This window comes from Gigantopelta aegis, chromosome 10, assembly GCF_016097555.1.
Source record: "Gigantopelta aegis isolate Gae_Host chromosome 10, Gae_host_genome, whole genome shotgun sequence".
Taxonomy (NCBI): Eukaryota; Metazoa; Mollusca; class Gastropoda; order Neomphalida; family Peltospiridae; genus Gigantopelta; species Gigantopelta aegis.
The window spans coordinates 19,835,918-19,862,080 of NC_054708.1; the positions used below are offsets into that span (position 1 = coordinate 19,835,918).

The 26,163-nt window shown below is 34.2% G+C and overlaps 1 protein-coding gene across 1 annotated transcript in view; it reads left to right on the plus strand.

Annotated features, from left to right (window-relative positions):
- LOC121383226 (endoplasmic reticulum transmembrane helix translocase-like) overlaps nt 1-24,403 on the plus strand; it is a 36,341-nt gene extending 11,938 nt beyond the window's left edge. Inside the window, exons 12-26 of the mRNA XM_041513114.1 lie at nt 997-1,172; nt 1,631-1,741; nt 3,920-4,045; nt 5,268-5,373; nt 7,560-7,669; nt 8,129-8,221; nt 8,708-8,804; nt 10,955-11,016; nt 12,138-12,272; nt 13,447-13,564; nt 14,897-15,093; nt 16,094-16,233; nt 18,474-18,582; nt 20,761-20,904; nt 21,950-24,403. Of these exons, the coding sequence (XP_041369048.1) occupies nt 997-1,172; nt 1,631-1,741; nt 3,920-4,045; nt 5,268-5,373; nt 7,560-7,669; nt 8,129-8,221; nt 8,708-8,804; nt 10,955-11,016; nt 12,138-12,272; nt 13,447-13,564; nt 14,897-15,093; nt 16,094-16,233; nt 18,474-18,582; nt 20,761-20,904; nt 21,950-22,057 (1,832 nt within the window). The 3' untranslated portion in view covers nt 22,058-24,403. The remainder of the gene's footprint in view (nt 1-996; nt 1,173-1,630; nt 1,742-3,919; nt 4,046-5,267; nt 5,374-7,559; nt 7,670-8,128; nt 8,222-8,707; nt 8,805-10,954; nt 11,017-12,137; nt 12,273-13,446; nt 13,565-14,896; nt 15,094-16,093; nt 16,234-18,473; nt 18,583-20,760; nt 20,905-21,949) is intronic.
- The last annotated feature ends 1,760 nt before the right edge of the window (nt 24,404-26,163 follow it).

Below are 26,163 nucleotides of genomic sequence, written 5' to 3' on the forward strand. Positions count from 1 at the left end.
TGACCCATTGAAGAAAGCCACTCTGCATGCTGTACAGTGAAAACTCACTAAAGGTAATCACTGTTAACAAATGGTGGAGGGGGGGGGGGGGGATGGTGGGTGACTCCTTGGAGAAAGCCACTCTGCATGCTAAACAGTGGAAACTCACTAAAGGTAATCACTGTTAACAGGTGGTGGTGGGGGATGGTAGGTGACCCCCTGGAGAAAGCGACACTGCATGCAGTACAGTGGAAACTCCCTAAACATAATCTCTGTTAATAGGTGGTGGGTGGGGGGGGGGGGTGAGGGTTAGATGATGGGTGACCCCCTGAAGAAAGCCACTCTGCAAGCTGTACAGTGGAAACTCACTAAAGGTCATGCTCTCACAGAAAATATATTTTAAAAAAGAAACCCCACCTGCAAACACACCTGATGAAGGCCACACTGCAGTACAGACTGTTATTGTTAAAATAGGTGTGTGAGATGGCACCTTACTGGGATGGGTGAGTCTGCAGAAGGAAACCCAGAGCGGGGTTTTAATGGGTAGGTGTAAGACCACTACACCCTCTTCTCTCTCACTAACTACTAACCACAAACAACTAATGTACTGTTCTGGACAGACAGTCGAAAAAGCTGATGTGTGTGCCCAGGACAGCGTGCTTGAACCTTGATTGAATATAAGCACGAAAATAAGTTAAAATGAAATGAAATCAAGACAAAAATATTTTTTTGCTCTAAAAATTTCAGTCTTTGATTTAAAGTGGTCAATTCCATGGCCATAGAATATGAGATATGGAACACACCGCCCCCCTCATACGCCTGTGCAAAAATTAGACTTAAAAATTAGACTGTGTCTGAAATTGTGAATTGCTCTACAATCTTTTTGTAATGCCATACCAAATTACATGTTACCAAGTCAACATTCAAAGTACCACCAACTACAGATCCTTGAGAAGGATGTGAGGATTTTAAAGTGAATTGCCCAAATACAGTCACTTCTATTACTCTTCATTTTAGGTGAGGCTGTAATACCGATTAAGCGAAATGCTCATGGCTTGAAAATATTTCACCGATTCCACTTCGCCAGTGCACTGAAAAGAATGTCGGTTATAGCAGGGCACACTCCACCGGGTGCCATGGATACAGAGTATATAGCCACTGTCAAGGGGGCTCCTGAAACACTGCAAAAAATGGTGAGTCATACTTTATTTAATTTATTTGTACTGTTTTGAGGGGACTGATTGTTTTTCAGTACTCCAGGCATATAAATTTGTACATATTATTTTGATACCTACAGGCTTTACGTTCCTAGAAGCGTATTATTATGTAATTATACAATTATTTACATGTTTTCTGCTTATTGCTTAACATCATAATATGATTGGTCATAGTTATGAATGCCGTGCATTCATGCATTTTTTATTTACACCTTTTGTTCAATGTTCATTAAAATTTCAATAAAAAGTTAAAGGTTGTTTTGTTTAATGACACCACTAGAGCACATTGTGTTCAATAATTCAGTTACTTTTCTGTTATGATAGAAACGTCTTTTCAATTAAAAGACAGGTAGTTGTTTTTGTTTAATTTATTTTGATATACTAGAATTATTTATTTTGTATCACCTCATGTATTTGTTGTTTTTGTGTTTCAGTTCAAGGATCTACCAAGTGATTATGATTCTGTGTATTTGGCCATGGCTCGCAGAGGAGCACGCGTCTTGGCTCTAGGCTACAAAAAGCTGGGCACCATGTCACATCAGCAGGTAACACAACATAGTTCAGCTTTATTTTCTGGATCGGACTTTTAAAAAAAAGAAGTTAAAGTTTGTTTTGTTTAACGACACCACACAGGTTAAAGAAGGAATTCTTTATTTAACTACACCGTTGGACTAGTTTTTGATATATGCTTAATCAGATCTCACCATTTTTGGGGAGCTGTTACTCTCACACCCCTGAGACTAGTTCAAGGAAAGTAATTTTTACCTAGCATGTGAATTTGTACAGTATCAATATTGTAATATTTTAAATGGCTCCCCATAATCTATAGTTAGTCCCATCTTTCTATAAAACTGTTTTTTTTGTAAATAATTTCAGTTTTATTTGATATAAGAAGACAAGTAAAGGCATTTTGGAAATAATAAAAACAAAAAGATTTTTTTTTAGCAACTTACAAATCATTCAGTTCAGAACTAAATAATTTGTAGTAAATTCCATAGCATGAAAATAGGCATTTTCTGTGGGACGGACTTTAAGTTAGGAGATCATTTAATCACTCCCCTCAGGGTGTTTTTAAACGGTGTAGTTTTGTTATTTCCTAAAGCAGCAGGAAATCCTTTCTATACACATTCCCATGTACTACAGCCCTTGATGTGTCAGTTGTAGGGCCCAGGTTGGGATGGATGGAAAACCAAGATTCCACTAAGGGTTATCGATGTTATGACCCATCACACCTCATGCAATCAATCTACCATTAAAGGGACACACCCTAGTTACGTTTATTTGTTAACCATTACGGCGTTGTTTTTCGCTATTAAACCCCATTTTTCACAAAATATAATTACACTTTACTTACATTTTATTATTTAGAATACACATTTCCATTCACCTGAAGTGCTTTTTGGTAATCCTGATGTTTGTAAAACCACGAAATGCATTTTTTGCATTTTTTTTCACAAAACGTGTTGTCGAGAAAAAAACGTTAAGCAAGCGAGGTCCAATCTATTTTTAATGTCACAGACGTTGGTATATCACGTGACCGTTATCATTTTGGTTCGGTTTGTTTTCTCGTGCACGGTTCGCGCAATCAACATCCGATTTGTTGTCGTCTGCTTGTTGTTCATTTGTGAGATTTTTCTTCACAGTTCGTGAACATTTTCAGTAACAATAAAGTTCAGACAAGTAAGTATCTCAATACAAAACGTTACAAACCCTTAAAACCAATAATTTTGCTAAGTCTTACGATATCTGGAGAGGGGATACAACCAGGACAGAACAGTTGGAACATGTCCAGGAGAGGTGAAACGAACGCACCCCAAGTCTGTGAAATTTGTCGTGACGTAGGCATTGTTGTGCTTCTACCGGTGACATCAGAATACTAACTTTCAAAATTATTTCAAGCAATTGGGACATGGGGATTCCCATGGTATTTATCGATATAAAACCTGCTTTTTCATTCCATTTGATAAAAACGTGATCTAAGTGTGTTACAGGTTTGTAGATTAACCAAATTATAATTTATTTTCGCTGGATGGAACTAGGGTGTGCGGCTTTAAAGGGACAGACCCTAGTTTCAGCCCATGAAAATGAACACTAAATTTAGTTAATCTACAAGCCTGTAAAACATTTGGATGAAGTTACAATTGAGTGAAAATGAGTTTGTGACTTTAAAATGGTGAAATACCCTCTGAAAATAGACTAAAACTCGACTCCATAACTTTTACTTCTCACACGCACATGAGTTTAAAAAAAAAGAAGAGAAATACATTTTGTGATACTAAAAACACCAGGATGGCCCAAAACACTTCGAATATACAGAAATAGATAATCTAACCAATAAAATCTAAGTAAAGTATGATTTCAGTTATCAAAAACGGCTCTAATAGTCAATAATATTCCTTAGTGTTTAAAAACTAGGGTATGTCTCTTTAAATTACATTACCATATCCCCTCTTTATATCTCTTGTTTCTTGACATACTCAAAAGTTCCTTTCAGTTTTTCATTTCGAATGTTAGCACTGTTTTGGAAATCACTTTATGTCATGTACAAGTGATAATAGAATCACATACCATCTAAAAAAACAACAACAGCCTTTAGGTCTGAAAGAAAGGTACAAAAATTATATAAGAATGAAAATATTAATTTAAGTAATATTCTAGTTCTTCATATTGTTTATGATGGGAATTAGATGGTACAGCAACTTGTGTGAATTTTGTCCCGACAGGTTCGTGAAACTACCAGGGATGACATAGAATGTAATCTTCATTTTGCTGGATTCATCATCATATCCTGTCCACTGAAGAATGATTCCAAGTCCTCTGTCAAGGAGATCCTCTTGGCATCTCACTACGTGAGTTTTAGTTCATCATTACACTTATTGTTATATGTCAAAGATGATTAACAATTTCTGCTATATTATAGAACTTGTTCAGTTACTTTTATGAATTATTACCCATATGGTTAAAAATATATTGATTCATAGAATATAAAGTGGGTCATATCACCTCAAAGTCATGCACGACCGTACCAGAATGTCAATCAAATGAGTTCTTTGATATAAATTAAAATCAATTATGGGTAAAGCTTGTGACACTTAACAAAGTATTTCAGATGGCATAAACATGATACAAAATGGAAGCTCATTTAATTAAGAATTGACGACAATTATTTTTTGGTTCATGCAAGTATGAACCAAAAAACCTATAGTTTTTTCAGTTCATACTTGCATGAACCAAAAATTACTTATGGTCAAATCTTATAATTACATTTATATGCATACTTTAACAATAAATGACTGAATTTATTTTGTTTGGCTGTAAATACACCTGTAGTATTGTTTGTGTAAACTTCATTGATACTTCTGTCGCATAAGAATGCAAAAGTTCATTCACTATTGTTTTTATCAGGTGATTTTTAAATGACGAACTAGCTGATGTGTCCATTTTACGACTTGTTTAGTTATATTAGAAGGAATTGTCTGATTCGTGTTTAGTTTATATTTTATGAATGTGAATGAAGGGAATGTGTCAAACATTTACACTGTTGGGGGAACCATTTAATTTTCGTCAATAACTGTAGAACAACGCTTGCTATTAAGTTTCAGACATGAAGTTTTCTACATTTCTTTGGCCACCGACCGAGTCTCATTTCATTAATGAAGAGGGTTTTTATCAATGCATGTCTACTTTGCTATAGCATTTTCCATTAATTAGTTGTATAATATTTAAAAAAGTGTACTATTGATTTTGTATCTTTCACATGTGTTTTCTTCAAAATATCTAAATATGGTTATCTGATTAATCTGGCTAGTTGCACAAAAGTAGTGTGAGTCAGGTGGGGGAGGGGAGTGTGGTGTAGGCTTGGCTTAATTTTATTTGGTTCATTGAGATTTGAACGCAAAAAAGTAAGCACCTCAGGACCAATCAAATTACCATAAAGTGTATAGATGCAAAGAAAATTTTATTATTGTCCTATATATATGTGATTGATCTTTGACCTCTGTTGTTTTGTTATGTGTATTCTAGGGTGTTTTTTTTCTTCCCCATATTGATACAGTTTTGTTTTCTCTACAGGTTTGCATGATAACTGGAGACAATCCACTGACTGCTTGCCATGTTGCTAAAGAACTGAGAATCACAAAGCGAGAGACTGTCATTCTTCAACCTCCAAATGAAAGTGGTCAGTGACATTATTACATTTATTATATTCCAGCAACAGTTTCATTTATATTGGGTAATCCACTGAAAAAAGTATAATGTTATCTGATGTAATAAAGAATAATACTTATAATAATATAAATCACCAATGTTTCATTTATCTGTCGAAAATTCAGATTTACTGTCATTATACTCAACAACGAAAGTTTAGCTAATGTTAAAAGAAATGGCATAACATTTATAAATTAACTTATTTTTATTAATTAGTATTCACATCTGAAATGTTTACCATTTACAAACAACATAAACTCATCAACCTTTGCCTTAACCTTTAGACTACTGGATTAATTTTTAACAAAAACCACGTTGAGTGGGTACAAGTTTATAATTTTTACTCACATATATTCACTTAAATGTTTCATAAATACATGAAATAAAGTTCATATATGAATCGGTAAGTATTATTTTCGTGTCTTTTTTTGTAATTTTTATTATTTTAGATCGGCTAATGGTGATTAAAATTAGGCAAAAAATCGAAAAAGTTGCGTTTACTTACGGGCATTTGTGGCCAGCTGTCCAGTATTTATGTCCATTATTCCCGATAACAGTGGTTTTCTGACCAGAATTTTTTTTTAAACCCGAACTACGATTCATATTGCAATATTTGGTAATTTTCGTTGTTGGTAAAACGATCAAATTTATTATCAAATTAGCTGTTACAATCAGCTATCGATCCCTGAAAATTACCGCGACGTGCCGCCATTGTTGTCAAGCGAAAAATTTCAAGGTATTTTCAATTGGAAAAATCAAAACAAAAACCACCATTTTGAAAAAAAATCTTTTTTCTTTAATTATATTTCCGTTTCCAGTGACTGACGTGACGTCGGGCGAGATATCTCACCTGCAGTAGTCAGAAGGTTAAAACAACAGGAGGACCTGGTTTTCTTTTAAGTTTATTCAACCATGGCAAATTTAGATGTCATAAAAGATATTTGCTAAACTTTCGTTGTTGAGTATATATAGCTGCTGAACAAACCAGGCAGATTCTTGGGATATACCTTTAAGTTTTAGTTTACTTGTTGTCTTTACAAGTCATTTGGAAAGAAAACAAACCAATTTTCATTGTGTATACTAAAATAATCTTTGCCATAAGAGGTTTTTGTGAAGAGATATAAATCCATTTAAAGGGATATAACTGTAATGTAGTGTAGCTGTGAAAACTGTATGCTAAATGTTTATTATAAGAGATTTTTGGTAAGAATGAGATATATAACTTGATTTAAAGTGATATGTGAAGGGAAAGAAAAAAGGAAGACATGTTTTATTTAATGACGCACTCAACACATTTTATTTACGGTTATATGGCGTCAGACATACAGTTACGGTTCACACAGATATTGAGATAGGAAACCCGCTGTCACCACTTCATGGGCAACTCTTTTCGATTAGCAACAAGGGATCTTTTGTATGCACCATCCCACAGACAGGATAGTACATACCACAGCCTTTGTGATACCAGTTGTGGAGCACTGGCTGGAGGGAGAAATAGCCCAATGGGCCCACCGATTGGGATCGATCCCACAAGAATGCACATCGAGCGAGCACTGTACCACTGGGCTACATCCCGCCCTCTGATATGTGAAGGGATATAACTGTAGTGAAAAAGCTAGCTGTGAAAACCGTATGCTAAATGCATGGGCCGTCTATGACTGATATCAAATGAAGTAAATTAGCTATCTACAGCTGGTCTCATCCAGAAAGGGTTAAAGGAACAGACCCTAGTTTTTAAACACTAAGGCATATTTTTTACCCAGATTCTAGTTTCAACCCGTGAAAATGGACACTAAGTTTGGTTAATTTACAAACCTGTAACAAATTTGGATACAACGGAGTGAAACAAGAGTCTGTGACGTTGAAATACTCTTAAAACTGTAACTTCTCAGAGGCACGTGCATTTTAAAAAATATGAAAAATGCATTTTGAGGTATTAGAAATACCAGGATGACTAGAAACACTTTGCTTGTACGGAAATGAATAATCTAAATGATAAAATACAAGCAATGTTTCATTTTATTGATCATAAACGGTTCTAACATTGAAAAATTTGCCGTAGTGTTTTAAAACTACGATCTGTCCCTTTAACAGCATGGCAGGTAACTGAAGTGTGAATTATCAGTGAATTTACTGACTTGACAAGTTTCCTTACAGAATCCAGCTGGCATTGGAAGTCCATTGATGACAGTGTGGTGCTCCCAGCCTTTTCACTGGACATGAGGAAAGATCTCATTAATGTCTACGATCTCTGTCTCACAGGAGAGGTGTGTTCATTTATTGTTTGATTTTTTAGGATTAGGTTTTGTCTCTGTCTGTCTGTCCATCCATCCCACATATAGTTTTCCATTGTTTTGTTTTTCGTAATTCCTCCAGATATAGAAATTTTGGGTATTACTTTATCATGCACTGTTACAGATCAAGTTTGACTTTCATGGGAGTTATGGCCCTTGAACTTAGGACATAGGAAAACATGTTGGGCCCAGTAGGCTTGTTTAACACACATTCTTAGTTGGATTTTGTTACAAAAATATAGTTGAAAAAGGTTTTGTGAATATTTAAAAAACATATTTTTGCCATTCATCTTCTATATATAAGTGTATATATTTAAATATGTCTAGAAAAACTACCTCCTCAGTTTTTGAGTAGTTTTATAGACTCATTTTGATTGCATAGAAACAAGAGGTAGAATATTTATTGAACCTGTTTTTGTTTTGTTTTTCCAGGCTCTCTTATACCTTCAGTCAGACCACCCGAAGCTACTTAAGATTCTTCTGCCAAATACTAAAGTTTTTGCTAGAGTAGCACCAAAACAAAAGGTTTGTATTTCATATTTTACTGTTCAGTCCTGATGTGCTTCATCCTTTCCACTCACTTTGTTAATACAGCAGAATGCACCTTTTCTTTTACTCCCATTCATATTATCATTTAGTTTCAGGCAAGGGAAGTAACTTTGAAAACTTAGATATTCAACAATACAACTATTTAGCCCCTTGCTATGCTATAATTTTTTTTGTTACATTATGATTGACATTTTTCTGAATTTATTGCATTGTGAACCATGTTCTTATAGTAATAAAGTTTTCTTTTCATATATTAATCCATGCCCCTTTTTCTATGGCTATAGTTTTTTATTATGTTACAGGTACCAATTCAATTGTGCAGCTTTCATTTTTATTTTCTATTATGATCTGCACATTGATTCTTTTCTCACTTTGTTTCATCCTTTGTTTTATGCTCTCTTTTTTTTCTTGATAAATTTTGTTTAGTTAATTCTAGCTCAGTGTTTTCTTCAATTTTGTCAGGAATTTATCATAACCACTCTGAAAAGCCAGGGATACACAACTCTGATGTGTGGAGACGGGACCAATGATGTTGGAGCTCTGAAACATGCAGATGTTGGTGAGTGACTCTTTGCTTCAAACCATGAACATGTTATTCTTGCCCACTGGACAGCTTTTGCACAGTGCTAGAAAAATCTGTCTGACCTGAGGGCTAGATGATTTCTGCATACGTGTGACGTCATAACTCACACTTTACAACAATTGACTACATAACTCATGGTTTTCAGAATTCTGTTTGCCATTTCACATTGTATCATTGTTTTAAAAATATTTAAACAAATTAATATTTTCTACTTTTTATTTATTGTTAAGTTGTTACATTTTTATGTCTTTGCATGAGGTGGACTATATCTCCCCCGCGTAGGATTAAATGTGTTTTTAGGTAAAATGTTTACGAATAGTTCTACAATAAACAAACCGTCGCTTACAAAATTAATTGTTACTGGAATTAAATGGGCAAGAAAAAGAATCAATCACCATTTTGTAGTATAGATACGGCAATTCCAACTCAAGACAAAATGTTTTTGTCCCTTGGGTTGGAATTGCCTTATCTGTACCTCACAACAATGATAGATTTTATTATTCTTGTATAACCAACCAGGTCTGTCAAAGTAAGTCGACAACCACAGGAAACATTTTATTCTGTATCGCGTTATGATTTGCAAAGTAGGTTTCAGAGATCGCTACACAATTTTGAAATATTAAACAATAGTTTCTAATCAAGTTTCAATTTGACTAGAAATTTTGCTAATCAAAATGCTGTGTGACATGTGATAGCATTGCTTGGGAGGCAGAAAATATTTGGGGCTATTACATGGCCCTTACGATGTGTGACATGTAGTGATTTCGGCATTCCAAATTGAAATCTAGCAGTTGACGGTGTCATCACTTCATGTATGTCCACCAAGCGATGATGCAACATGCTCATTAAGTTGATGGTGGCCACCAACATTTTGTGACGAACACCATGCAAAGTCACATATCTGTTTTTATTATTAAAATACATTTCAATTAAATACAAATTTCAATCCAGAATATGGTTTGTAAATTTACCTAGAAAATATAAATTTAAGTGTTAATTAAAAATGACGATTCTCTTATTTTTGTTCAGAAACTAAAAATCAAAATATGAAAGAAACATAGTGCTTGCACTTGCCAGTATTTCCTCTCTTTGTACTTGGCACCTTTTACTTGGAGTTTACATGGCAAAGAATATAAATAGAATGATATCATGCTCAGGTATGTAATGCCCAGCAGTGTGAGCCATTAGAAACACAATGTCTTCAATTAAAACACAATATTTTTTTTTTCCTTTTCTTTCCATTTTGTATTTTTGTGAGAAATGTGAAATTCTAAGAAAAATAGACTTAATTGACCTTTGAGATTAACGCCAAAAATATTCTGCATTTGTTTTTCCTTTTTAAACTTTCTTTTTATATGCCCGTCTATGATGGGTCGTATTATGGTATGACATTGTATGTCCGTCCGTCCGTCCGTCCGTACGTCCATATGTTAACTTTTTCTTGTCCAGACCAATATCTTGCATACAGATGCATACAGAACCATCAAACCTCACATGTACGAACAACCTGGGATGGCGGTGTGTCACATACTATTACTAGGTCATTGTGACCTACTTTTCACATAACAGTAAATCCTTGTCCGGACCATATCTTGCATCCGTCTGTACGTCCATATGTTAACTTTTTCTTGTCCAGACCATATCTTGCATACAGATGCATACAGGACCATCAAACCTCACAAGTAGGCACAACATGGGATGGCGGTATGTCACATACTGTTACTAGGTCACTGTGACCTACTTTTCATGGTCTACTGCACATAACAGTAAGTCCTTGTCCGGACCATATCTTGCATACAGATGCATACATACATAAACTGTTTCTCTGCCAATATAAATGTGTCACCAGAGTACTGATGCTAAACAAAATTTCCCTTTCTAATAAAGAATAATGACTTCATTAATCAGACAGCACCTTCTCCAATGGATACAGTATCATCTGTATTTGGTCCAAAACAAACTGTTCATCCATCCCATTGCAAACATTTCACATAACTAGAATTGAATCATACTCGTAACATATTCATTAATATCTTTGGTTTTCCATCAAACTCCTGACCCAGCCAGTACTCTTGTTTATAATGTTTCTACTTTGGTGTTCTGAGATTGTTAAATATTTATTTTAGGTGTTGCTTTGCTAGCCAATGCCCCGGAGAAACTTCCAGAGAAGAGACGTCAAAGGGAAGAGGTTAGTAATTGTTACAAGCTTTTTAAAATGTTTATTGTATTTTCTATTCTTCACAGTAATGCATGACTGTTTGAGATTATTTCTAATAGATAGAAATTTTTTCAATAATATTTTGTTTTCAGTTAAAATTACCTCTCAAGGTCATATTGAAAGAAAGATTTTAAAATGATTTTTTTAAAAGATCTATTACCATTTATTTTTTAAAGAATTTTTAACTTCCCATTCTATTATTAAAAACTATTGTTTCAGGAATGGTAAATATTCAATTAATTAAGCAGAAGAAGAAGAAAAAGCAGATAACTGGTTTTATTTATGCTAACTACAAATTACTAATAGTGTAATGTATCTCAAATATTTTCAGAACTAGTTAAAAAATGTATTTAATTACTTAAATATACATAACATCTGTTGTTGTAAAACATGTTTCATTATATTGTTTCAGTTGCTATTTGCATTGTTTTTAACTTTGGTTTTAAATGATCTCTTTAAAAAAAAAAAAATTGAACCTCCGTCACAGTTGTGACATTTTGCAGCATGACATTCCTGTAATTCAGGAAACGGATGTTGGCATTTTATTTTATTAATATTGTTTTACATTTGGCTTTTGAGAATTCAGAAATTAACATTTTCTTTAAAGAGAACATGTGACCATTCAATAGTATATTAATAAACAAAAACATTTTTACAATATTTTGGAGAAATGTTCTAAATTGCAGTGTTTGTAAGCAAAACATAAAAGTTAATATATGACATACTCGTGTTGCATGTTAACATTGGAAGTAATTACATGAAATGTAATTGATTAACTGGCTGAATATTATGAAATATATTTCAGTTACAGGGCATGAAATTTCATACTCCTGAGTATTCAGTTTGTGTGTTGAATACTCAACTTACAAGCAAGTGAATGATCAATCTGTACCATTAATTTTTAAAACTGAAAATGACCCACAACAATAACTGCTTTGTCTGTAAAACAGTTATTTACTCTACCTGTAATGGTTAATAAACAAACAACCAGATTAAAGAAATTCTAGTTTTACGTGGTGTTGAATTTTCGTGCCCTGTATTGTAATGAGGCAGGTTGTAGTACTGTTGTGTGGTTGTTTGTTCTGTTTTAGCATGTTACTGGTGCTGATGGCGATGCCTTCAATGGTAAGATGCCACTGTCGCCACCTAGTGGCCAGCGAGGAAGGCTGACCGGGAAAGCCAAACAGAGAGCTGTCGCTAGGGGAGACAATTTGGCCCCAACACAGGTGGCTGCTTGTTATAAATTCAGAAATATTAGTGATATTAAAATTGACTGATTAAGTCACAAAATTTTACTGTTAGTTACTGGTGTATTATGTATAATATTTAGTGATTTTAAAATACAAATTGATATTTTTAGTGAAGTTAAAATTTGTGGAAAACTATTCAATGACTAATAATTATATTTTGTGACTTAATGACATTAGCATTATGTAGTAAATCTTATTAAACTTACCATTTTATTCCTCACAGTGTTGCATGCTATATAATATTTTATTAAGAAATATCATGTGGGAGTTATGCTGTTCCATTTTATACTTTGGGATTGGTATTGTCACTTAAATAGATTGAATTTTGTGTAGATCTATGCAAGAAATGTAAACAGTAAATTTGTTATCAGTTCAACATATTTGCGTCAATCTTAACTGAATGCTTGTTATTGTACTTTATACTTGACAAGATTAATTAAGGGCCCAAAGACTTGGTCATTCTTTGTTACTGTCATATTATTGCAAGTTTTGATCACAGAGACATCTACACATTGTTTCTGTAAAATTTTAGCAGTGATAGGTTTTATGAAAAGTACTGAAATGCGCCTTTGACTAGGATTTGTACATAATGATCAGGGATGGGAATTCTCCTCGGATTCGCGGTTATCCTCTCATAGAACATTGTGTTTCCTCGCATTTTAATCAGCCTTTCTGCTGGGGGTGGGGTGGGGTGGGGTGGGAATTGGGCCCAGATTTTCAAAGCTATCTTAGTGCTACTATATCGTAAAACTGTCCTAAATGATGATGTTACACATCAAATTATGTTGTGACGTCATTATGAATCTAAATGCAGCTGCGTTTCTTATTTGCTTTCATTTGCAAAGGGAGCGAGTAAGCTTTACCCGGTGTCGTGATGCAGCGTGACATATCTGAAGTAAAAATGGCAGTTCGGACCCCTCTAGATTTCCTCCATTTTACAGTTCACCAATTCCCACCCCTGAACGATACTTGTCATTTTGTTTGTTCTAAATTGTTGGTTACCAGGTATATCATTAAGTGTAAGAACTGCCAACACCGTACAACAGAAGAATATGTTGGAATTTTTTATATTTAAAGATAAATGATGAATGCATCTACTGGCTTGTAATTTTATTTAAAGTATATTTTAAAATTACTCTTATACTTCCAGAAAAAATTGGCTTCCATGTTAAAAGATTTGGAAGAAGAGGAAAAGTCACAGCTAGTTCGTCTGGGAGATGCTAGTGTGGCGTCTCCGTTCACTTCAAAACTTTCAACAGTCATGAGTGGTTCGTTTGTTCATCTCCTTCTTTTAGCTACTTCACGGCTAGCTCCTTCACGGCTAGCTCTGGGTCCACACACAATTTCGCCAAATTGTGTTTCAAACTTCATAAACTGCAGAAACCCAGTTATTTTCTAACAAAATATCAGTTATTTCCTGACGTCATTTTGCCAAATTATGGCGAGTGGCAGAGTTAGCCCTGCTACTTAATCTGGCTATCCTGAGTTTTCATCCCCAGTGCAAGACTTGTGTTTGTTCCCCCCCCCCAGACACACAGCTTGCTTATTTTGTGTTTTTTGAAACACTATTTTACACTAACATGTTTTAAACATAAACATTATATGGAATAAATACAATAGGAATGACGTTTGGACGAGTTATTTCCAATTCTGTTTGGCCATTGGAAGAAATAATAAATTTGTACGTACAGAATTATTTCAGACAAAAATTTATATTGAAATAATACAAAACATTACTATGTTATATAATTTTAACAGTACTTTTATGTGCTCCTTGTAGATTATCAATTGTAATTATAATTTGGGTCAATGTTGTTGTTGTTTTTTTTACTTCCACTTTACAAAATTTGAATGCAATTATTTACTTTTATCCCGCAATCACTGTATACATTGACAAGATATGATAACTAAATAAATCTCTATATTTTTTGTCACTAATCACAAATATAGTTCATGTGATATAAGCCCAACTCTACTTGAGTGTTTCAGACTAGTTTTTCAATAAACATACTCTTTAAATCATTTGTTTAAGTACAGTAAATACAAATAACTTTTAGTTTTGCGATAACTATACAAAACTTGTATATTTATTATGAATTAGAGTTTAGAAATGCTTTTTCAATGTGACAGAATGTAGCTAGCGTCTTACAAAAAAATTACATCATGTATCTTGTATGACATCATACGACAAAAGCCTTGCTAGGTTGACGATATTCAATTTGCTTACACAAACATGGAATAAATAATGATTTTCCGACTATTCTGTAGGAGTGCAGGATAAAAGAAATAACTGGTTACTGTCTTAAGATATCGGCTTTATCCTGCTCAGGTCGAATGGCGAATGCAGCTCGGCAGAGCCTCGCTGCATTTGCCATTCTAACCTTCGCAGGATAAAGCCGATATCTTAAGACAGTAACCAGTTATTCCCCATATAACCCAATTTTTCCCTCTGACAATCAGACATGTAACATCAGTCCAACTGTACATGATTCAGATCCATATTCTTAACAATCAGTCGTCACTATCAGCCTTTCCCTAATACATTTATATCTCAAATTACCTTAAAACGACTTCTTATAATGAATATTTGTTTTCTTCAGTATGTCATATCATCAAACAAGGCCGGTGTACGTTGGTGACCACATTGCAGATGTTCAAAATCCTCGCCCTCAATGCTCTCATCCTGGCATACAGCCAGAGTGTGCTGTATCTGGATGGGATCAAGTTCAGCGACGGACAGGCCACCATGCAGGGTCTCCTACTGGCGGGGTGCTTCCTCTTCATATCGAGATCAAAGGTGGGTTCATGCTAGTGATGTAACCAGTGATCCATTATGGTCGAAAGTTGATCGCTTGGGCTCTACCGACATGATCGAATGAAAAATCCCTGGACTCATCCTGTCTATTGCCAAATTAGCTAATTGCTAATTTTTAGTCCCCTACCAGTCCAACCGGAGGGGACTATAGGTTTCATCTCCATCCTGTCTTTCACAGTGATTTACCCATTTTTGACGGAGTTATGGCCCTTCATCTTATGAGATGTGAAAACAAAATTCTGACTTTTTTTTCCAGAAGGTTTTGAAATACTGAGCTGAAATTTTGTGTATAGCTTTCTCATGTACTAGTACAGATCAAATTTTGACGAGTTATGTCCCTTGAATTTAGGGATAGGAAAAATTGTTGGGCCCGGTAGGGGACATGTATTGCTTTAATAGCAGTACTCTCATAATGCTTGTTATGCAAATTTCAAATATGTGCCAGTAAGTTTTATAGATTACATAATATAGCTGCCTACTTCAATAAACATTATACTGAATAATAGTATTTAGTATTCACAAGATTTACATTTGAATAGGTACCAAAAACTCTTCTTTACCAAAGACATTTCAGAGCACAGTATTTCACAAGAACCGATTTTCTGTTCGCGTGTTGGTTACGCAACTTTAAATCACGTGAATTAAGAACCACCAATTTGTTACGTGGTGAACAATTAATTTCAAAAATTAAAAGTACCGTATCGGAAGTCAAATTGAAAATCAGTTGGTTTTTTTTTAATACATTTGAACCCCCAATGTAGCATAGAACTGTAGTTCAAGTGTTTTACTATTATGTAGGTCTAACTCATCGGTTACCTAAGTAAAACTCACATGAACTGACTTCTGGTTACCTAAGATTTTGAAATATTGTCCTCTGCATTTAATTTAGTAAAGCTAGCATAGGATTGAATGTTAGTTTATTATTTTTATGTCAACATGTACCAGTTTTATCTTTAATTGTTGTTGTATGTTTCTTTCACAGCCACTTAAGACCTTGTCCAAACTGCGACCACTGCCGAACATCTTCAATTTTTACACAATGTTGACTGTCATATTACAGTTTGCTGTACATTTTACCAGTCTGGTATATCTCGTCAGAGAAGCTCAAAAACTGGATCCAAAGTAAGAGCTCATTTAACAAAATAAACTGTTTTATTTAATATGTACAAACATACCATTTCTTTTTCTAAACCTTAAATATACAGTGCTGAGTTTACAAATCCTGTTTTTGTCTAACATGTGTGTAACTGCATAGAGAATAACTGGGTAATGACATAGAATATTGCCTTTATCCTGTGACGGTAAGAATGGAAACTTCCGCGAGGCTTGCCGAGCAGAAAATGTCATTCAGTGGAACAGGATAAAGCTAATATCCTACATCATTAACTAGTTATTTTCTTTATCCTGCAGACCATAAATATTAAGAGTAAATATACTGAACAAAAAAAGAAACTTCCGATTTGTACATATAGTATTTGTTGTGTTAAAGAATTCATTGTGTAATGTCATGGTCTGGGCAGCCATTGCTCATGGTTATCGTTCACCACTAGTCGTCATTGATGGCAATTTAAATGCTCAACGTTACCGCGATGACATTCTCTCTCATCACGTCATTCCTCTGTTCCATAACAACGCCAACATCTCGATTTTTCAGCATGATAATGCCACCTCTCATACAGCTAGAGACACTGTAAATTTTCTTAGGACAAATAACATTGATTTCATTGATGACTGGCCCGCTAAAAGTCCTGATCTCAACCCCATCGAGCATGTCTGGGATAGTCTGGACAGACGATTGAGGCGTCGTCCCAACCCACCCGCTAACGTCAACGAACTTCGTCAAGTGCTCATTCAGGAATGGAACAATATTCCACAGGCAGAAATCAACACTTTAGTCAATTCTATGCGCCTGCGATGCACTGCAGTGGTCAATTCAAGAGGTGGTCATACCCGTTATTAAGTGGGCGTTTTTTTTTTAACCCCTACCACATTTGGTCAAAATTTCTCCCAGTTTCTGTTAACCTATGGCCATGATTTTTGCACCAAATGATGCATCATGGAACACTCTTTAAACGCATATATAACAATTATTCCTCCGGTTTGTTTTCATCAAGTTATGTTCAAGCAAAGTTAGCGGAAGTTTCTTATTTTGTTCAGTATATATATATTATCCACATAGTTCAAGATATTCAGGGAAATATAACCAGTTTGGCACACGTGTGTCATAATGATTTCACATGCACAACGAATGACGTAATTTTTGAAGTGACGTCATAACTTAATGTGGATTCCCCAGTCTTAGATCTGTGTAAAACTTATCAAAATGAAGTCCTTTTGGAAAATGACATCATTTCGTCCTCTCTAGTTATGTTTGAAACGTTTTGACATAGTCTTATCTTGTTATTATTCATAAAAATAATATTTTGCATAATGTGGATAATAAAGAAATTATTACTCTTGTGTGTGTATCATACTGATTTTACGAAATTCATGTCAGGATTCATGTATTACCCGAACGAGAGCGAGGGTAATACAATTATTCTGACATTTGTTTCGTAAAATCAATATGACACACAAGTTTGTATAATAATCTGGTTTTTTTTTTTTTTTTTTTTTTTAAAGAAGTTTATTGACCCCCAGACACACTCTGTTTATTTGCTTAAACACTTGCATTGACGAAAAACAGGCTTTGTAAATTCGGCCCCCTAAGTTGTTTTGTAAGACAACATACATCATACCTAACTCTAAATTTACCTATGACCAATCTCTTTGGAATCTTCCATTGTGTCTATAGTTCACTCTTTCTGTTATGTGATCATCTTGAGTTCTCCTTTGCTTGATCAGCTCAGACATTCTTTATTTTATTAAAATTAGTTGTATGTCTTTTATAAACTGAATTGTTTTTACAAAAACCACTTTAAAAAGTGAGAACTAAAATCTGATAGTTGGCTTAGCTTAGTACCGTAACTGGTTTAACGTGTCCATATACCACTATGGTTTCGAACACTAACAGTTGGTCTTGACTTAATGAGATAGTTCTAATGTTTCTAATCATTTTGTAATAATTTTTAAACCAATTGCTATCTCTTTGTGCCAAACTAAAGAGACTGGACTTTTTTTTTTCTTGACATATTAAAATTTTTTTTTATTGAAAATAATAAAATACCTTGTGTCCAGCTGAATACTAAAATGATTGATTGTGTTTTTGAAGTATTTTGTATGTTTTTTTTGTTTTTCTTAAAGGATTTTGTTTTTAATCAGGATGGTTTCATAGAATACTAGAATTTTACACACAAATGCACTTTTTTTAATAATTTGTACTAACTACGCAATACTAATAATTTCTTTAAATGTATTTGTAGAGAGGAACCAGTGAATTTAGAAGCCGAATTCAAGCCAAATTTATTAAATACGACTGTATATATTATATCTATGGCTCTACAAGTATCCACATTTGCAGTTAATTATAGGGTAAGTATTAGAGAAAATAAATTCAAGTATGACGGCTATTTGGTTATACAGTGAAACCCCTTTAAACTGGACACCCTTGGAACCAAGACATGTGTCCAGTTTTCGAGGGATCCGGTTTAGAGAGGTTAAGTTCTGTACTGGTTTTTAAAAAGGAACTCTGTAAATGTCCGGTTTTGAGAGAATTCCGGTTTACAGAGGGTCCAGTTTTGAGAGGTTTCACTGTATATAACTGGTGAACATTTTAACACAAAATGTTTAGGCTTTGTTAATACATTTAAACTAGTCAAAGCTTTGCTAACAGTCCGGTTCGGTTAGAGGGTTTTATGTGCACATTAAGAGCAAGCTGTTGTAGTACATGCTTGTCATGGGCATATGTGTGGACTTTTACCGACTCCTCCATCCAGGACAGGATTGCTAACATTTCTAGTTCAGTGCTTATAAAGCATCCAGACTTAGGCCTGTTACTCTAGTTAAACATCTTGAGACTAATGTCATGACAATGCTTACAAATTAAACATCTCGAGACTAATGTCATGACAATGCTTACAAATTAAACATCTCGAGACTAATGTCATGACAATGCTTACAAATTAAACATCTTGAGACTAATGTCATGACAATGCTTACAAATTAAACATCTCGAGACTAATGTCATGACAATGCTTACAAATTAAACATCTTGAGACTAATGTCATAACAATGCTTACAAATTACATGCTTATGATGTCATTAAAGGTTTGAGTTGAGACTAATTGCCAACAAATATTTGTTGTATGGGAAATAGCATATTGTCAAACGTGCCTCGTGCATGACACCAGATCCTGTTTGATAGAACAATCTTATTACCCATATTGGTTAAAAATATCTTGGTATATACCAAAGTGATACATCCCACGAGTATGCCAAGTGGGATGTAACACTTTGATGTCACATTATGACATCATCGATTGGTGCACTATGACCTTACAGGAACGTCAACTAAACGTCTTGAGTAATATCAAGACCGATTATGGGTGATAAATAGGATATTAAACATGCCACCATTTCATATCGTGTTTATGTCACTCGTGAAATAATTTTCATTATCACTTGCTAAAGCTCGTGACAACTGAAAATTATTTCATTCAGGACCTGAACATGATATGAAAGAGAAGCTCGTTTAACATCCTATAAATACTTACAACTGGTTAGTCAGTATTTCTGTTGAAGCTTGTAACTTTACAACTTGTTTGACAAATCAGTTGAAAGGGAAGAAAATTTGTTCGGTTATTACTTGTTTTGTTCAATTTATGATTAACTTTGTTAAAGTCGCATACCCTTGTTTTAATCCATAAAAATGGACACTTATAGTCCATCCCATCCTCCTATAAAAATGTTTTTTGTAAATTTCAGTTTTGTTTGACGTAAGAAGAAAAGTAAAAGTGTTTTGGAAATAAGAAAAACATACTATTTTTGTGTCCAATTCAGAAAACAATCGGCTCAGAAATAAATAACTTGTAGTAAATTCCATAGCATGAGAAAAGGAGTTCCCCATGGGACAGACTATAGGTTTGATTAATATACAAACCTGTAACACATTCAGATAAAGTTACAACAGAGTGAAACAAAAGTCCTCTCCATAATGACAACTTCTTAGAGATGTGTGCATTTTTAAAAATATAAAATAATGCATTTTTTAGTATTAGAAACACCAGAATGACCAGAAACACTTCGGATGTACGGAAATGGATAAGCTAAACAATAAAATGTAACAAGTATCTGATATCAATTATTAAAAACGTAAAAAGACATGCCGTAGTGTTTAAAGACTAGGGTCTTTCACTTTAATCAGTGGATAATACTTAACTCTGTTCCAGTTGGTGGGACATAACCTGGTGGTAAAATACTCGCCTAACCGCCGTCGGTCTGGGATCGATTCCTGTCAGTGGGTCCATTGGGCTATTTCTCGTTCCAGCCAGTGCACCATGACTGGTATATCAAAGGCCTTGGTATGTGCTTTCCTGTCTGTGGGAAAGTCTATATAAAAGATCCCTTACTGCATTAGGAAAAATGTAACAAGTTTCCTCTAATGACTACGAGTCAGAATTACCAAATGTTTGACATCCAACAGCCGATGATTAATTAATCAGTGTGCTCTAGAGGTGTCGTTAAACAAACCAAACTTTAATTGTGTTGCAGGGTGAACCATTTATGGAGTCACTAAAGAACAACAAACCACTGGTGTACAGTCTATTGTTTTCTGCTGGGGCTATAGTCTGTTTGGCCTGTGGCTTGATTCCGGATATAGCTGACCAGTTTCAACTAGTGCAGTTACCTAGTGAGGTGAGTACACCACTGGTCTTTTAATCACACTTTTATGTCTGAAATATTATGCCTGGTTATGTCTAAAGTATTATGCCTGGGTATTTCTGAAATATTATGCCTGGTTATGTTTGTAATATTATGCCTGGGTATTTCTATAATATTATGCCTGGTATTTCTATAATACTATGCCTGGGTATTTCTGAAATATTATGCTGGGGTATGTCTGAAATATTATGCCTGGGTATTTCTATAATATTATGCCTGGGTATTTCTATAATATTATGCCTGGGTATTTCTATAATATTATGCCTGGGTATGTCTGAAGTATTATGTCTTGGTATTTCTATAATATTATGCCTGGGTATTTCTGAAGTATTATGCCTTGGTATTTCTTTTGTTTTGGGGACAGTTGGTTGAGCTGCATGCATCATAGGTTGAACCACCTCGGTGGACCCATTCTCTGATTGTGTTTTTCCTGGTCTGAACTAATGAACAATGACTGGTGTATTGAAGGCCGTGGTATATGCTGTCCAGTCTGTAATAAGAGCATACAAGAGATCTCTCTTGCTGCTAATGAAAGATCATACCGGCTTCCTTTAAGACTTTGTGTCAAGATTGACTGAATGTTTGACATCCAATACACGATGATTCATAAATTAATGTGCTCTAGTGGTGTCATTAAACAAAACCAAAAATTAAATGTTTTCTTTTGATACATCAACCTGACCTCCAACCGTTGTACTAAGCAAGCTTTCAGTTCCTTTTTTTTTTAACATTAACTGTCCTCAACAAGTGCACCTCCTTTCCCCCCCCCCCCCCCCCCCCCCCTCACACGTGGTCTGGTCTGAACATCCCAACAGCCAATGGGATGGCCTAAAATTCTACACTGTATTCTCCCTGTAGTTCCGGTCATGTGACTTTAACTTCCTTCTTTTTCCTTTCGCCGTTGGGTTTGGATATGTTTTATTTTGCTCTGTTTTTGTCGGTTCTGCAATATGCGGTTCTGTCTTAATAAACAGTGGTCTGTTTGTAATAAGCACTGTTTTCTTTTCTTCTTTTTCAGTTCCGCAATACTGTTATCACGGTGATATTAACGGACATCATCTCGGCGTTCATGGTCGATAGAACATGTCGCTTTTTGTTTGGATCAGGGAGATTAAAACAGGCATGAAGAACATAGCTGTGAAATGTTGTGAGGACAGAGTCACTGGTGCACATGTTTCGTAAACCTTCTTGGCAGTATTTATTTGAAAGAAGCTCTGTACACTCATTTCCCTAATGTTGATACAGATTTGTATTGCCTTATTATTTATAATTCAGTTTTACAAATATGTGGGAAATATTAGGGCTGAAACCAACTATTAAAATCTCTTAATTGACTGAAATTTAAACGAGAGAAAAAGTCACACTTTTAATTGACCCTGACTAGTGTTATCTATTGCAGCTTATTTTATGATCCATAGTGCGAAAATATGAACATTAGGGGCTTTATTTTAAGTCTTTTTACTCAGAAGACTGTTTCAAATCTAGAAAATCAAATTTGGTTTTAGAATAAAATGACATAGAAATTAGGCATGCTTATTATAAAGTAGATATTTATGGTATTTTTTTTATTTAAATGTGGCAAAAGAAAATACAAATTCTTTCATTGTAAGTTGTGGCATGTTCTTAAACTTAATGATTTAAACAACAGTTTTAGACCCAACAAAAGGATAAATATTTTGTTCTGACTGGTCAACGGGACATTATATCGTTGTCTACGGTTTGATAGTTAACTAACACATTCATCCCTAAATAATGTTATTTAACCAGACGCATAATATTGAGGTAAATTGCATACCTAAATGAGATTTCAGAAGTTCAACATCGTCATTACAGTTTTTTGTTTTTGTTAAAACCTCAATGTGCATTCCATTCTTTTGCACTCTTGATTTTGAGCCTTATATATATTTTTTATATATTGTTATATAACCCATAAGAAATATGACATGACATGAACTATGAAAAACAAGTGTTCAAAATACATTGTATTTCACTGTTTCACTATTTAAGGCAAAGAATCAAATAATATTATTACTTGGTGCATAAATATCTGCTGGATAGGGGATTGAAAATTTTCATAGAAAAGTTTTATTCTTAAGCTATGGCCTAGATTGACAAAAGGTATAATTTGAGGTTATATTCAGAAGAAAAAAAAACCTGGAGAATGTGTCTACAATGTTATGCAGGGAACTGTGCTCTGGTATATATATATATACCTATAACTACAACACCAAGCTTTCACTTTATTTTTGTATTTACATATAGTTAAGATTCAAGCACATGTTCCTGGGTAATTACTTCAGCTATCTGTCCAGGCTCCACACTATTAGTATCCTTGTGCCATATATTGTAGTAACTTAATATATACTCCTGCTGGAAAGTGGTCCCTTTCAAAACCTGACATAGAGACAATGTATACATATACTATTTTGTGTGTATAAAGGTCATAATCCACGAAGGCATTTTATGCTGTGGTGTCATGGTGCATGAAATGTGTGGGTGAAATGCTGTCTTCTGTAATGATCTTACAATGAAAAGGTTAAAAAAGCCATCACTCATTGACAGCTTAAAATGCGAAAACAGCTTTCAGAAACATTCACAGGGCAACTAGTAGGATGTCTGTATTTGAGATCAGGGCCCAGATTTTGTAAACTATCTTAAGACTACGAGATCATAAAACTGGCATAGGCTATAGCATCAATTGTGACATTATAGCTTATAACAGATTTACGATATCGCAGCACTAAGATTGCTTCGAAAATCTCTAGCCAAGTCATCGTGACTAGGATCGATTCCCCCCATTGGTGGGCCTGCTCTAACCAGTGCACCATGACTAGTATATCAAAAGCTGTGGTATGTGCTATCCTGTCTGTGGGATAATGCATATAAAAGATCCCTTGCTACTAATTGAAAAGTGTAGTGGGTTTCCTCTCTAAGACTATGTTGAAATTACCATCTAATATCTGATGATTAATAAATCGATGTGCTCTAGTGGTGGTGTTAAACAAAACAAAGTTTACTTTTTTCTGCCAGTGTTTACCGCCAAGATGAAAACAGTTGATAACTCGTGAAATGGGGCATAAAAATGTAAAAACAATTAGGTGGAATGAGCCTTTATGCTTTACTTCAGTCATCTAGAAACATTCACTACCAACTGATACTTGCAAAAAAAATTAATGACTTATCAGGGCTAGCTCTGGGTGTGTAGAAAATTTCGCCAAATTATCTATTAAACTCCGAAAATATCAATCATTACATTTACATAAATTATTTCGCCAAATTAAAATCAAATTTGGCAGTTGTGTTGTGATGCTAGCTCTGATTGTATGTTCAGGTACACATCAACAAATCACTCTAGCCAGTGCACCACAACTGGTATATCAAAGACCATGGTATGTGCTATCCTGTCTGTGGGATGGTGCATATAAAAGATCCCTTGCTACTAATGGAGAAATGTAGCAGGTTTCCTTTCTAAGACTATTTGTCAAAATTACCAAAGGTTTGACATCCAATAGCCGATGATTTATAAATCAATGTACTCTAGTGGTGTCGATAAACAAAACAAACTTTTTACATCAACAAATTGTGACATATTTAAAGACAAAAATGTAGTTATTCATTTAAAGGGGATCTTGCTCAAAATTTTGGTGGTTAACCAATGCTAATATTTAGAATGTCGTTTCATCATAATAGTGCATATTTCCTTAAGTCTTGCAAAGTATGCACTATTTTTAAATTAACATTTTGTTGTATATGTCCAGTAGTAATATGGAATAGAATCACTAACACCTGTATAGGTCAGCTGATGCAAGTCATCTGATGAAATGTGTCAGCAATTTAACTGAAATATACGTGTTATACTTTAAAATAATTATATACCAGTTCTACATCAATAATAGTTTTTTTTTTTTTTTAAATCCTTTAAATATTACTAGGTATCACTGCTAAAAAAAAGGCATTATTCTTAATGCTGCAAAATTCATCAAATTTGTTGGTTATGAATGAAGATCTTGATTGAATAAAAACACTTATTTAGTACTGCTTTGAAAGAATATGTAAGCACCGTCTGATATAAACTTGATTATATCCATGTTAAAAATGCATTATGAATTAGGTTTAAAGTCAGCAGGAACCGGGGGAGGGGAGGGAGCTGTGCCCCCCACTTGAGGACGAATTGTTTTTGGATTTTTTTGTCCTACTCTATATAAACAAAGCCCCTACTATGGCCCCTTCACTAGTCATTTTAATCCCACCCCTGATATTGTTCATATAGGCCTGTATAACAATATATTCCTTTATTCATTCCTTTCTTGTATTGAAACCAGTTATGAATATTTTTTAAAGGACACTTAAAACTAAAATGGGTGTACTGTCACTATACTTCAGGAGATTGATACTATAAGCCATGCTCTTTAAAATAATACTCCCCATTAATATTTAAGCAACAATTTTTTAAAGGGACATTCCCGAGTTTGCTACATTGTAAGATGTTTCAGAGTAATAAAATATTTCTACGAATAAACTTACACATTAAATATATTTTCTTGTTTAGAATATGTGTCTGTGTATTCAAGGTGTTTCTGGTCATCTTATTATTTGTAAGAAGCCCAAATTGGATTTTGTCTTCAAATAATTTTGTACGTATGAAATTTTTTGTTTTAGGAAATAAAATGAAATTTAACCTACTACAAATATTAGAACGATCAGAAACAGGTTTAATATACAGCCACTAATATATTATGCAGAAAAATATATTTGGTATTTAATTACAATCGTTAAAATGTCTGTTAGTCGATGACATCATAAAAATTGCAGCAAACTCAGGAATCTCCCCTTTAATAAATCATCTTTTGACTCATTTCAACAATATCAAAACTAAAACATTACAAACAGGTTTATGTCAAAACATTACAAAATATCTGTACATGTATATAGAACACAAAGGAACATCAAGATCTCAATGTCAATCACATTACTTTTTGGTGGGCAGTATACAGTGTGGAAGTTTATGTAACATTTTCTATTTTATGCTTTTTCTTTTAAACGTGGGTATTGTGAAACATTTAAATCATTTTGTTCTTTCTGCATTTTCAAATATTAATGTGTTTATTCATCCACTGATGTATTTGTGATACATTTGCTATTCATGAATAAAATATTTGTGGAACATAAAGTTTTGTTATTAATGCTGTGGAAGCTCAGGTTAGTCAAAAGGTTTTAGCTGGAATATCCTGT